The sequence below is a fragment of the Desarmillaria tabescens genome (assembly GCF_030435595.1).
Source record: "Desarmillaria tabescens strain CCBAS 213 chromosome Unknown EV420scaffold_44, whole genome shotgun sequence".
In the NCBI taxonomy this organism is placed as follows: domain Eukaryota; kingdom Fungi; phylum Basidiomycota; class Agaricomycetes; order Agaricales; family Physalacriaceae; genus Desarmillaria; species Desarmillaria tabescens.
In genome coordinates this window covers 301,709-313,756 of record NW_026848343.1, presented here as the reverse complement: position 1 = coordinate 313,756, position 12,048 = coordinate 301,709, and the positions used below count along the sequence as shown (strand labels likewise).

General features: G+C 48.1%; 5 protein-coding genes across 5 annotated transcripts; 1 reads left to right on the top strand and 4 right to left on the bottom strand.

Annotated features, from left to right (window-relative positions):
• Positions 1 to 132: 132 nt before the first annotated feature.
• Positions 133 to 1,171, top strand: EV420DRAFT_1276059 (uncharacterized protein; the record flags this gene model as incomplete). The annotated part of the gene is made up of 2 exons (XM_060467940.1): positions 133 to 389; positions 439 to 1,171. The coding sequence occupies 2 exons, from the start codon at positions 133 to 135 to the stop codon at positions 1,169 to 1,171; spliced, it is 990 nt and encodes a 329-aa protein (XP_060326185.1).
• A 140-nt stretch (positions 1,172 to 1,311) lies between these two features.
• EV420DRAFT_876668 (uncharacterized protein) lies at positions 1,312 to 2,757 on the bottom strand. The gene is made up of 4 exons (XM_060483839.1): positions 2,447 to 2,757; positions 1,974 to 2,382; positions 1,525 to 1,915; positions 1,312 to 1,462 (listed from the first exon to the last, which is right to left on the bottom strand). Exons 1-4 carry the CDS (start codon positions 2,456 to 2,458, stop codon positions 1,453 to 1,455), a joined length of 822 nt encoding a protein of 273 aa, XP_060326184.1. The 5' UTR covers positions 2,459 to 2,757; the 3' UTR covers positions 1,312 to 1,452.
• A 778-nt stretch (positions 2,758 to 3,535) lies between these two features.
• On the bottom strand, positions 3,536 to 4,847 carry EV420DRAFT_876850 (uncharacterized protein). Its single transcript, XM_060483841.1, has 2 exons — positions 4,166 to 4,847; positions 3,536 to 4,103 (listed from the first exon to the last, which is right to left on the bottom strand). The coding sequence occupies exons 1-2, from the start codon at positions 4,641 to 4,643 to the stop codon at positions 3,706 to 3,708; spliced, it is 876 nt and encodes a 291-aa protein (XP_060326183.1). The 5' UTR covers positions 4,644 to 4,847; the 3' UTR covers positions 3,536 to 3,705.
• A 1,507-nt stretch (positions 4,848 to 6,354) lies between these two features.
• On the bottom strand, positions 6,355 to 7,618 carry EV420DRAFT_876677 (uncharacterized protein). Its single transcript, XM_060483840.1, has 4 exons — positions 7,272 to 7,618; positions 6,936 to 7,221; positions 6,747 to 6,881; positions 6,355 to 6,696 (listed from the first exon to the last, which is right to left on the bottom strand). The coding sequence occupies exons 1-4, from the start codon at positions 7,510 to 7,512 to the stop codon at positions 6,657 to 6,659; spliced, it is 702 nt and encodes a 233-aa protein (XP_060326182.1). The 5' UTR covers positions 7,513 to 7,618; the 3' UTR covers positions 6,355 to 6,656.
• Positions 7,619 to 8,732: 1,114 nt separating this feature from the next.
• EV420DRAFT_1483819 (P-loop containing nucleoside triphosphate hydrolase protein) lies at positions 8,733 to 11,600 on the bottom strand (the record flags this gene model as incomplete). The annotated part of the gene is made up of 11 exons (XM_060470014.1): positions 8,733 to 8,890; positions 8,969 to 9,074; positions 9,129 to 9,370; positions 9,425 to 9,547; positions 9,601 to 9,676; positions 9,731 to 9,883; positions 9,930 to 10,888; positions 10,938 to 11,059; positions 11,113 to 11,171; positions 11,265 to 11,408; positions 11,460 to 11,600. The coding sequence occupies 11 exons, from the start codon at positions 11,598 to 11,600 to the stop codon at positions 8,733 to 8,735; spliced, it is 2,283 nt and encodes a 760-aa protein (XP_060326181.1).
• Positions 11,601 to 12,048: the final 448 nt, after the last annotated feature.

The window sequence follows — 12,048 nt, the reverse complement described above, 5'->3', positions numbered from 1 at the left end:
GAACTCGAAAAGTTGCCCAGACACAGCCACTATTAACGGCCCGGTACTTTCCGGTCCACTATAAAGCCGTAGCCTTGAAGGCTTGAACTTGCCTCCAACTATCATCACGACCACCACTATCACTCTTTTATTATGTCCGCTCATTCAACAATTACTATTTCTGACGATTTTTGGTTCGAAGACGGAAACATTGTGCTCATTGCGGCCAGCGTCGCTTTCAAAGTCCATCGAGGCCAGCTTTCACGCCATTCAGAGATCTTTCAAGGCTTGTTCGAATTACCCCAACCGTCTGCGGGAGTCGACGACATTTACTGCGGTACACCTTTTGTCGAGCTGCACGACTTGTCACAGGATGTTGCTTATTTCCTTGGCGCGCTCTATGACGGACTGTATGTCTAGTTGAAATCTCGCCTTCTGCTATCTCACTTATATGCACAGATACTTCATTAAAACCTCCTCTGAAGACTTTGCCTGCCTTTCTGCTGTGCTTCGCTTGTCAATAAAATACCTTGTTGAGCATTTGCGTGTGCAATGCATGGCGCGGTTGACACGCGACTGGCCTACGACCCTCGCTGGATGGGACCATCGAGAACAACAAGCTACCGATGATAACGGGCGATATCTACCTCGGGAGCGTACCTGTCACCCCATCCACATCATCCACCTTTCCATCGAGCTTGGAATCACCGATTTTCTACCTGCTGCATTCTATGATCTCTGTCGTTACGGTCCGAGCAAGATTGTCGCCGGCAGTCCTTCTTTAACTGATCCTTCCTCGACAATAACTCTTTCAACAGACCTTCTCCGACGCACTCTTCGAGGACGCGAAATCGGACAACAGTTTACGGCGTGTTTCGTCTTGGAGGAGATACAAGGACGCGCGCCCTCCGCCGATTGCCTAAACCCGGATTTATGCATCGAGGCTTTCTATTACATTACGCTCAACTTGTTGAGAGCTGTAGGCGGGATTGCTTGTGGACGCGACGCCGATCCGCTTTTCACACTGGCACAGGGCATGGGTATGCCAGATCGGAACGATTTTTCAGACGGGCAGAAGCAGTGTGGGTTGAGAATGTGCAGAACATGTAAAGCGGAGTTCATCGATGTCTGTGCAAAGGCAAGGGAGGAGGTTTGGGGATTGCTGGGGACTTGGTTTGGATTGGAAGAATGATTGTAATTTTCTCGCTGCAGCTCTAATGACATATTTGTTTTCTTGCTTGCGCTCCTTTCGAAACCACAAATTTTGTTTGTGGGACTATCACAGCTAGTGATGGAATCTCGCGGATGCCAGCTCCCTTCTGATGAAATATACCTGTGTGGTTTGAAAGGACCTTCGTTTCAGTATCAAACGTTGAAAACGAATTCTTTCTTGTTTTGTGGTAAAAGTGCGCCAGCCTCTACTGCATTCAGCTTGAACCGATGGATATTAACTATCTCTGGTATTGTACACTGCTATGTGGATCTTTGATGGACAGTAAAGCCATTAATCTGCGTACTTGAGTTACAAGTCGGGTGCAAACCCACCTTGTGGTATCAGATAGTTCGATGCCGTCCGTGTACGACCCTCCTGTAGGATAGCGTCGACGCTGCTTAAAGATGAGCAGCATAACGCGGTTGCATAGCACTGAGTGGAAAATGCGCTGGAAGCAACCAAGGGAGGCTGTGAGACCAGGGACCCACACAGGAACAAGGATATTGGCGAGGGATATGAAGAAGATGCATACGTAGAACAGCATCCCTGAGGCGTATAACTCTGTAAGGAAAGGGTGGGATGATCGACGAAGGTGCTCGACACCCTTGAGGAGCGTGAGCAAAGCAATGATCGTATCAGCAACGAGCATAAGGATATATGCCACTGCCATGATATTTGTGGAAGACAGATTCAAGCAGCCGGGCTCGCCGGATAATGTGACGACTGTGAATCATAAGTGCTAAGCTCTCTTTTCTGGAAGCACGGATGACAAGCAACCTACACTGTGTCGTCTTGAGTGATATGACGATGCAAAGTGTCCCCGGTATGAAACTGAAGACTCCAATTCCCACAAAACACCAGAATATCGTCCTGCGCCTATCCCACATCGCATAGGTGCGGATCATGAGGATCACCTGCGATGTGAAAATCCCAATGAGCACGAACGGGCTTACAGTGGTGAGGAACCGGCGACACAGAGCGGGGGTGGCTGTTTGCAGGAGCCAGTTGATGGACAATGCCGTATCGACCAAAGGTGAGTAGCGGTTCAACGCGAACAGTAATAAACGCGGATGTAAGGGCCGAGGAAGCCATACATATTTAATCTCAGTGGGGAGGAGGAGGAGGATGTCGTAGATGAGCACAGTCGCACATGCAGTTTGAGAGTAAGATGTAAAAAACAGCGAGAACGTCTGTAAGGAAGGAAGTAAAAGTAGTTGAACAAATTCGAGGGAAATGAAGTGAAGCGCGACTTACCGTTAACAGCATCCCGCTGAAATATCGAGCATAAAACCTCGCTGTTAACCGATCCTCGATTCCGCTTCAATGCGTACAGCGGAAGAAAGTGAGCATGGAGGGGAGAGAGCGAAGTTGAATGCGTAGTCCTCTCATAGTGAGTATTGGTCCTTTTAACGCAAGGACCAACCCTGAGATGGCTACAAGCGACGGACTGAACAACTCCGTGGACGACGTCAGCATTTCTTGAGTACCTTCTACTAACCTTTCACAGCTCAGTGGTGACTAGATATAATATGCCAGATGAAACAGGATCAGGCGTTTCGGAAGCATACAGCGTGCTTTACCTGCAGGGAAATGCCGTCGGCGTTTCGCTAGGCGACACCAGAACGCCTTTTGAATTGATAATGACAACCAGGGTGAATTATAGTCGCTATTCAGCTGTAACTCTGAACGTCCACGAACTTCACTTCTGCACCTGATCACAACTATTTCATCTTTGAGGCAGTAAATATCAGTGTTCCTTCTATTCACTTAAAAAAACGAGGTACCCGACGCTGCTCCTCGCCGTCGTTAGGGTCGGCATTCTGGAAAAGAGTACAAAGGCGACAAACGGAAACAGACGCTACCCTAGAAGAATGTGCAATGTTAGTATAATCTCCGTAGTAATAATTTTGAGGACTTACAACCAAGGGCAGAGAAATAAGAAACCAACAAAATAGAAACTACCGACTTTGCACTATGATTCTTTGATGGATATCTATCAAGTACGGTCGGCCCGGTGCTTTCATCGCCGTGTGCGCGGCAACGCGGAGATATTCTTCAAGTTCCCCGACCGTGGAACGATGGTTTGGACCACATGCTTCGAAAAAATACATCAACTGCGGTGCGTGATCAAACGGAGCCCTAAGCACTCCTGGTCCCCGATGATGTTAGCCTAAAGGCTATCCGGACGGATAGAGTTTGCCGAGCTGAAAAGGTTTCTTCACATACATTTTTACTTGGCGGAATGAATTTAACACCTCGTGTAGTGCTACTTGCTGGGGCTCTCTGTCCCGGTGCTTATCTGAGTACTGGAATAAAATTTATGCTGAAAACGAAACCTGTTTCTTATTATTAGCCGTAGGAACGCACCAGCCTCTGCGGTGGCTCACTGCATTCAGCTTGAGCTGGTGTATTGCTATCAACAATTTCCGGTAGGTATTGTACTCCACTAAGTGAATCTTTTATGTACAATAAAGTCATAAACATGCGTACTTCAGTTACAAGTTGGGTATGACCTACCGTGCGGTATCAGGCAATTCAATGCTGTCCATGCAAAACTCCTCCGTAGGACGGCGTCGACACTGCTTGAGGATAAGCAGCATAACGCGGTTGCACAGAATCGAATGGAAGATCCGCTGGAAGCAACCAAGAAAGGCTGTGGATTTAGGGACCCATATGGGGAGAAGGATATTGGCAAGGGATATGGTGAAGATACATATGTAGAAGAGCATCCCTGAGGCGTAAAACACCATAAGGAAAGGATGAGTCGACCGACGAAGGTGCTCCACGCCCTTGAAAAGCGTGATCAAAGCAATGATCGTATCCGTAACGAGCATAAGGATATACACCGCTGCCATGAGGTTTGCAGAAGACTCATTCAAACAGCCAGGCTGGTTGGACGACGGTACGACGACTATGAATTAGACCGTGTTAAGCGTTCACTGGCTTCGGAGATACGGATGGCACACAACTTACAATGAACCGTCTTGAGTTCTATAGCCATGCAAACAACCGCTGGTATGAAACAGACGACCCCAGTCCCGATGAAACACCAGAATATTGCCCTTCGCCTATCCCATATCGCGTAGGTGCGGATCATGAGAATCACCTGAGACGTGAAAATCCCGCCGAGTACGAATGGACTTGCGGTTATGTAAAACCGACGACACTGAGCGGGGGTGGATTTATGCAGGAGCCAGTTGATGGCTATCGCCGTATCGATCAAAGGTGTGTAGCGGTTCAACGCGAACAGCAGTAGACACGGACGTAAGGGTCGGGAAAGCCATACATAGTTAATCTCAGTGGGAAGGAGAAGGAGCATATCGTAGAGGAGCAAAGTCGCGCACGCAGTGTAGGAATATGATGCAAAATACAGCGAGAATGCCTGTAAGGAGGGAAGTAGTAGGAGGAAATGAGTGAAGTGAGATGAAGCACGACTTACCGGCAACAGCATCCTGCTAAAACTTGCTATTCACCGCCGATACTCGATTCTGCTTCAATCAATGTGTACAATAAGAAAAAGTGACCATGAAGGAGAGAATGCGAAGAGTGCGTAGTCCTCCCAGAGCGGATACCGGTCTTTTTAATGGATTGTGCCAGCACTGAAACGGTTTATAACCGACGGACTGAACAACTCCGTGCACGACGACGTCAGCACTTCCTGAGTACCTTCCACAGCTGGGTGGTGACTATTTATATTCTGCTAGGCAAAATAGCATGAGAATTAGAACACTTCGGAAGCATGAAACGTTTTGCTTACAGCGGTAAATGCCGACGGCTTTTTGGTGCGCGAATGACCTCATTGCTACACCTTTTGAATTAGTTGTGACATTCAGGCTAGATGCCTCCTAGCTGTGGCTCTGAAAGTGATTTTCTGCATCTGTTTGTGATATTTCAGCCTTGCGCATTAAACTTTCAGTTCACTTATACACAGTACACGGGCTGCGTCTCGCCGTCGTTAGGGCCGTCGTTCTGGAAAGAGTAGAAAAGCGACGAATGGAAACAGCCGCTGGCCTAGATGGTTTGCAGTGTTAGTACAATCACCAATACTAGGATCCAATGTGAGGACTTACACACAACCAAGGGCAAAGAAACAAGAAAACAACAAGATAGGGACTTCAAATCCCAATTCTGGATAATGGTAAGTACTTTGGCGGATGCCAAGGACGATCCATCCTGTTGTCTTCTTCGCTGTGCGTGCGGAAACACCCGATGACGCGGAGACATTTTCCCCCCGACCTCTCCACTGTGGAACGAAGGTCCACATGCTTCTCTTTGAAAAAAGCTTCGACTGCGGTGCGTGGTCAAACGGAGTGGCAAGGGAAGAGCCCTAAGCGGTCTGTTTTCTGGAAGCGATTCTTCAACGCCTTGGTGGTGCGACTGACCGGTACCTTTTTCTCCTAAAATCTCGTTACACCAAACGCCTCCTTCTCCTTGGCACGCTACGGATCTTGAGTGAAGCCGATACGCTTCTTTTCAGGTCGCTATTAACTTATTAGTGAAAAAACAGACTCAAAAAAATGAATACAAGCACATACCTGTTACTTCAGCAAGCGATTGCACGAACTGTTCGGAAGAGACTTTTGACTCTGCCGCCGTGATATCAATGTACCTTGCATTTGATAGAAACGACTTCCTCCAGCATCCTGATACACGACTAAGCATGAGGAGACCTCCGAAGGAGAAAAGAAATGCGCCGATGATTCACTCTGTACTGTGAAAGAACAATCATTAGTACGAACTGTCAAAAGAAACACAATCGCACCACCACGACAGTAGAAATAACATAATCAGAACTATCTGGAACAGCGACATCCACACCCTTCCAGAGCCAGTGACGCGACGAACGACACCCCAGGGATGACATATATTTCCGTCTGGATATCGGCATGGTTAACATATCGACTCAACCGATAATAATTCATCTCCGGGAGGTCGGAATGGCTAGCCAGAATCGATAAAACCCAGCTGAAACTGCTGGTCGTCTACGATGTCACGTCACTATGCCACAGCTGGACCTAAAAGTTGGGTTTGATATCGACGATGCGGAGACGCAGAGAGGCCATTGGGCGTTTCTTAGAACCCCGGCGTGGATACAACGCCCTATGTACTTGTACTTTCGGGACGCAGGGCTGCCTAAGGGGACCTCGACGGTCTCGCGAAGTTCATTTAGGGCTGCTGCAGTTTTTCGATAGGCCCGTATCCAGAAGCGTAAAAGTCTTGTATTGCTTGTGAGTGGAAACGGGGCAGGTCCTGCGCAACTAGTCAATCCAATCTGTATTTCGGGAGGCAGTGAAGTCCAGAGGTCTTGGGGAGAGATAGATTCTGAAACGAAGTAGACATGGTGGCGATGGTGGTAGTCGGGAGCATCAGACGAAACCCCATGATTGTTACTGTTAGACAGCGTTGAAGAGTTGACAGAAAGATCTATAATATACATTTACAGTTACAACATGTTGCCAAAATCTCAGTTTGTTTTGTTCCATTTCTTCCCATCGAGTGTGAATCTATTAGACCCGTCAACCAAAGCACCAAGATGAAATGATTCAAACGCAACTTGTAGTCCCAGCCTTTAGGCTTCTCGCTACTAATGAGCTCCCAGTATGCAGTAGCATGGGCAGGCCCGCTTGTCTTGAAGTCGTTATAAGCCGGGAGAGTTCCCTCCTGCGAAACCAAGAGGGCGTAATGGAACCTGTGTCAACTAATTAAGCAAGGAAATCGCCAGCGGAATTACGAGACCTCGAACCTTATCCCCTCCTTGATATATGCATTCCAGAACACCTCGGAGAGATGAGCCTCCACCACTTTCAGTGTTTGGAGATCATACAAGGCTAGGTAATCGTGAGGGAGGAAAGGAAGAGCGTTGCCAGTTACGATGAAGGCCTTTGGGCCAGATGTGAGGGACCGGAATCCTTTCAGCACATCCTGAGCAGCACTGTATACACTGGTGGATACAGTGAGGGTGCGTTTGAAGTCTTCCAAAGGCAAGGAGAGAGGATCTGTTTCGATCTCTGGACGGCGCCAGACAGCAGCTACGAGGAATCGGTTTCATGTCAGACAAGCGTAGAAGACTACGACGCACCGTTGAATACCACCACATTGGGAGTACCGAGATCGGTAGAGACTGTCTTGTATGCTGCAGAGACGCTATCCGGCAGAGTGATGTCGACTTTTACGGGAAAGAAGCCATCCTTCTTGAGCTTATCGACGTCTGGATTGCGAGAGCCCAAGGCGACTTTGTATTTCTGGGACTGCAGGGCTTTGGCGACGTGGTGGCCAACGTTGGGACCTGCACCAAGGATGAGAGCAACCAAGGACGACATGTTTGATGGGTGAATCGAAGGTGAATTGGCATCTTATATGAGTCCTAGATGACGAAAGATAACCAATAGATTAGCCAGCATCCACTTATTCATCCACCTTCTGCGTCAAAAAGATTACTCATCCACTCGGAGAACAAGGTGGAGAATGATGAACTTGTTGTTGAGACCAGGAATCAATGTTGCAATGATGAAGACATCCAACGTTGACTATGTATGGCAACAAGCCGATACGGAGAACTTCCCACGCCTTCACTGCTCATCTTCGACCAAAATTGCGACGTCTGGACCGTAGTTTCTGGATGGACTCATTGCTCTCATGGAACCCTCGTGCTTTGTCTTCAGAACCGGGACTGTACAAATCCAGAAAGAGCGAATTCATAGTTTTCGTGATCATAAAGTTTTAGGCTGGTCTGGTAAATTGATACACTCCTTGTAACGTCGTATCTGCAAGTGCAAGTCCCCTCAGCCATGCATCACGAGAGTCAGCATACAAAGTGACACGCCAAAGTTGTCCATTACCATCAACCCCATGTCCTCGAAAAACGATTCTGTCCCCTCCGAACATCCACACTGTAGTCATATTCTGGTATTCTAACGGCAACCCGTTCAAGTGCCAATACGTAATATTAGTTCCCCATTTGAGTCCCAGAGTTGTCAGCACTAACTGCACACTCTAATCAATGGAAACACTGACAAGCATGGTGCCGTCCAGATCGATTAAGACATCCCAAAGTCCAGTGGTATTCATCCGTCACCGACTCGATGTGGTAAAGTTCATCATTTAACACGACTGTTCCGCCTTGCCTGCATCGATCAAAAGCAGACAAAAGCACAGGGATATATCGGAAGAGTCGTTGCCCGCATGAACGTGGCACACGGCACCTCGCTGAACCACGTAGTCACGTGAAAAGCAGCCAGGACAATTGACAAGAAGAGTTTCATCGGAAATATGAGAAGGTTTTCTTGCAACATATGCATGGTTTTATGGTAGCATCAAACCCCGCATTGAAACGTTGAAGGCCCATGCGAATTGACGTTCATCACTCGCGGGCTGTCAAGATTCTTTTCAAAGAGCAAAGCCATCGCAAGAACTCATGCTAGAGAAAGCATCCAAGTACCAAGGTTACAGACAAGGATGGCACTGTCCGACACAAATTATGGGTGTCGCGAGAAAGTAGCAAGCCAATATCGCGAACATAATCATCAACTGAAGAGAGAAATCAATTCTTTTTGCGTGCCTTGGTTCTTCCACGTCTTCCCTTTGCAGTGTCATTCCTCTTTCCGACCTTGCCTGCTTTCTTATTCACCACACGTTGCAACGCCCGCTTGGTCTCGCCATTGGTAAACGTTGATAGGTCAAAGTAGTTTGTCGCAAACTCTAATAACCTAGGAAGACGACGGTCATCAGCCCAAGAAGCTCAAAGCAGAAGAGCCAAACGTACCATTCAGGACGAACCTCGGATACCGTACGAATGTGAAGGTCTCTTCGTCAACACAAATTCATTGAAGATGACCCATTCTGGTTGAGTGTCGAGGCCACAGGACGGGTGAAGTGCCACGACCTGCATATGCTATCAATCACGAGGCCTTGAAGGCAAGCAGAAAACGTTACGAACCTGGTTATCCTTCACCGTGAGATAATTTCCTTTTTCTCCCTCTTTATGCGCTACTTGCATAAAGAACCCACAAACAAGCACTTGACGAATGTTCTGGTACAATTTCTTCTCGTCTGAGAGCGAAAGTAGTTCCACCTCGTGTTTGGCCATGGTTCGCGCTAACTGTGCACGGACGTTGTCCGCCTGGGCGAGAGCTCGAGCAGAGAGGAAGTGGTTGTACAGCCAGGTCTTGTCATACTTATCTGTGAGGTTGTGTGAGCATCTTGTTTTGGGCCGCAAAGTAGACGTGAATATACTTTGAACATATTGATTATAGACATTCAACATGGTAAGATGGTCGCCATCGGGGACAGTGAATAGGGCTTTTGCTGCATCGGCTTGGCTACGTGCATTTGGCGGTCGTATCCAAATGTTCGGTACTAATAGTTACTGTTAGTCGAGTGATAGGTAGGTAGGAAACGGGAACGCTAACTAGAAAGCATAGCGGCGATGCTAAGGATTTCGTTACTGCACTTGAATTCAGGACTGACGATAAGCGCTTTTGCGAGCTAAATCAAAGGTGTTAGCGATAAACACACCTGCAAAGGGAGTTTCAGACGCACCTGAGGATCGAGCGGGAGGAACTCTGCCATCACACTACCCAGTGCCGTTAGGTTACCGTCATCGTCCAACGCCGAGAGGAAGTTCAGTAACTCCAAAGCTCGCATCAGCGTCTCGGGAGCCGGAGTATCCACGTAGTCAAACCGTACAAGATCCTGGAACCAATTAATATGTGCTTGTATAGATGCGTGAGATTCTTACCTTGATACCCAATTTGACAAGTAGCAAGACAGTATTGCTCATATTACACCTCAAAATCTCTGGAAGGATTTGGTCTTCAAGCTCGTTCATGAAGTCCTTCTCCGTATAAAGCCGGAAGCACTTCCCTGGCCTCGTACGACCTGCACGGCCCGCTCTTTGCTGGGCGGAGGCTTTAGATATAGGGCTTACGAGCTGACTTTCAACTCGTATCCGAGGGTTGTAGACTTTCTGTTTGGAGAAACCAGGATCAACGACGTATACGATTCCGTCTATTGTCAAGGACGTCTCGGCAATATTGGTGGAGACAACGACCTTTCGGCCTGGGGGACCGTTGGGTGTTCGAGGAGTTGGTGCAGGGTCGAAGATGCGCTGTTGTTGTTGAGGAGGCAGGGAAGAATAGAGGGGTATGCAAACTAGGGGGCCGACGGAGTCTGGGTCCTGGTTTACCAGATCGCCCACTTCAAGCTGGATTTTTCGGCACGCATCCTCTATTTCCTCTTCACCGGTGAGAAAGAGTAAGATGTCACCAGGCTCTTCGGCTCGGTGGATCATAAGGACAGTTCGGATAGCAGCTTCCTCGTAATCGGACCCGGGGTCTCGAGTATAGAACATCTCTACAGAATGTGTGCGGCCGGGTACTTTGAGTAGAGGCGCTGGTGTGCCAGCGGTAAGGCCAAAGTATTTTTGGAATTTGAGAGCATCAAGAGTTGCGGACATTATGATGATCTTGAGGTCGGACCGGCGTTTTGCGAGGTCTTTCAGGAGACCCATGAGGATGTCAGTGGCGAGCGTCCGTTCGTGCGCCTCGTCTAAGACGATTGTGGAATATCGCTCGAGGTTCGGATCGTTCATTGCTTCCCAGAGAAGCATATCGTCGGCCATGTATTTGAGGAACGTTATACCAGGCTCTGTCATGTCTTCGAATCGAATCGAATAACCGACGTGTCGACCAAGCTGGACTAAAAACAAGGTAAGCTTTCTGGGTCCAAGTATGTTAACGGTACTCACCATCCATTTCATCCGCCACCCGCTTTGCCACCAACATTGCTGCAACACGATTAGGTTGGGTACATGCTACGAGCTTGCCATTTGTATGCGGTAAATCCGAGTACACGACGAATTGAGGTATTCTTTGAGTAACAGTGAGTGCTGGTCTGATAAGAAGGAAATGTGCAGCACATACTGCGTCGTTTTTCCTGCTCCGGTCTCACCAACTATTACAATGATCTGATTCTCATTGAACTATTGCAAGCATCAGCTGAATGATTACTTGAAGAGGAGGGCGCCATCTGAAGAGGGGTCGGCCTGTTTCTAAGGGCAACAGAACCCAAACACCTCCTCAAATACAACGCGCATACGAATCACCATCTTGAAAAAGTCATCCATCTGCGAATACACGGGTAGCTTTTCTCGCGAGGCAAGGATTCTCTTGTACTGGGCCGAATGTGGCTGCTTTGTGAATGGATTGATATCATGTTCCTGGGTATATTGTCAGATAAAGCTTTGGACTCTGCGAGGAAGAAAACGTACCAGAGCCTGACGCGCCTGTTTACCGGTGACTTTCCTCGGCAGAAAGCCAAATAGCGGGTCTCCCGAGGTATCAATTTTAGCCTTAGACGAACCGGAGCCACGCTGAGAAGGGGGTAGATGAGCAAGGTATGGGTTGTCCATGACTGTTGTCGAGAGATGGCGATAAGATTAGTCATCTGAATACCCACGACAGGCTAATCTCGGCTTGCGCGGACCACTGCTTTTCTCTGTTCTGTCCAGGAAGCTCCTGTTCAGATGAAGCGGGTGGACAGGCCTGCCATGGCTTAAGGAATACGGCAAGCGAGGTTGAGAAAAAAGCATGAAGAAAACCAGGAAGTTTTGAACTGGCGAGGCAAAGTCGAGGGGAGATCCAGTGATCAATTGGAGAGAGGATTCCAGGTCATCATCATCAGTCGCGTAACAAAGGTGGGAGTAAAAGGAATTGAAAGGATGCGAAGAATTCGTCCACAATTGGGATGATGTTCTCACGCCTTCGCTTTTCCCGTATAGACTTCAAGTTCAACGTTGCTAGGATCGTCTCCGGCATGATCATAACCGCCATCCAGTAAGCTAAGGTTGACGTACTAAT

Coding starts and splice junctions, on each gene's coding strand:
- EV420DRAFT_876850 (XM_060483841.1), bottom strand. CDS start 4,643: ATGCTGTTGCCGGTAAGTCGTGCTTCATCTCACTTCACTCATTTCCTC. Junction 4,104..4,165: donor AGAACTCAAGACGGTTCATT/GTAAGTTGTGTG, acceptor TCTAATTCATAG/TCGTCGTACCGTCGTCCAAC.
- EV420DRAFT_876677 (XM_060483840.1), bottom strand. CDS start 7,512: ATGTCGTCCTTGGTTGCTCTCATCCTTGGTGCAGGTCCCAACGTTGGC. Junction 7,222..7,271: donor CAATGTGGTGGTATTCAACG/GTGCGTCGTAGT, acceptor GATTCCTCGTAG/CTGCTGTCTGGCGCCGTCCA. Junction 6,697..6,746: donor CCTAAAGGCTGGGACTACAA/GTTGCGTTTGAA, acceptor CGGGTCTAATAG/ATTCACACTCGATGGGAAGA.
- EV420DRAFT_876668 (XM_060483839.1), bottom strand. Junction 1,916..1,973: donor ATCACTCAAGACGACACAGT/GTAGGTTGCTTG, acceptor TATGATTCACAG/TCGTCACATTATCCGGCGAG.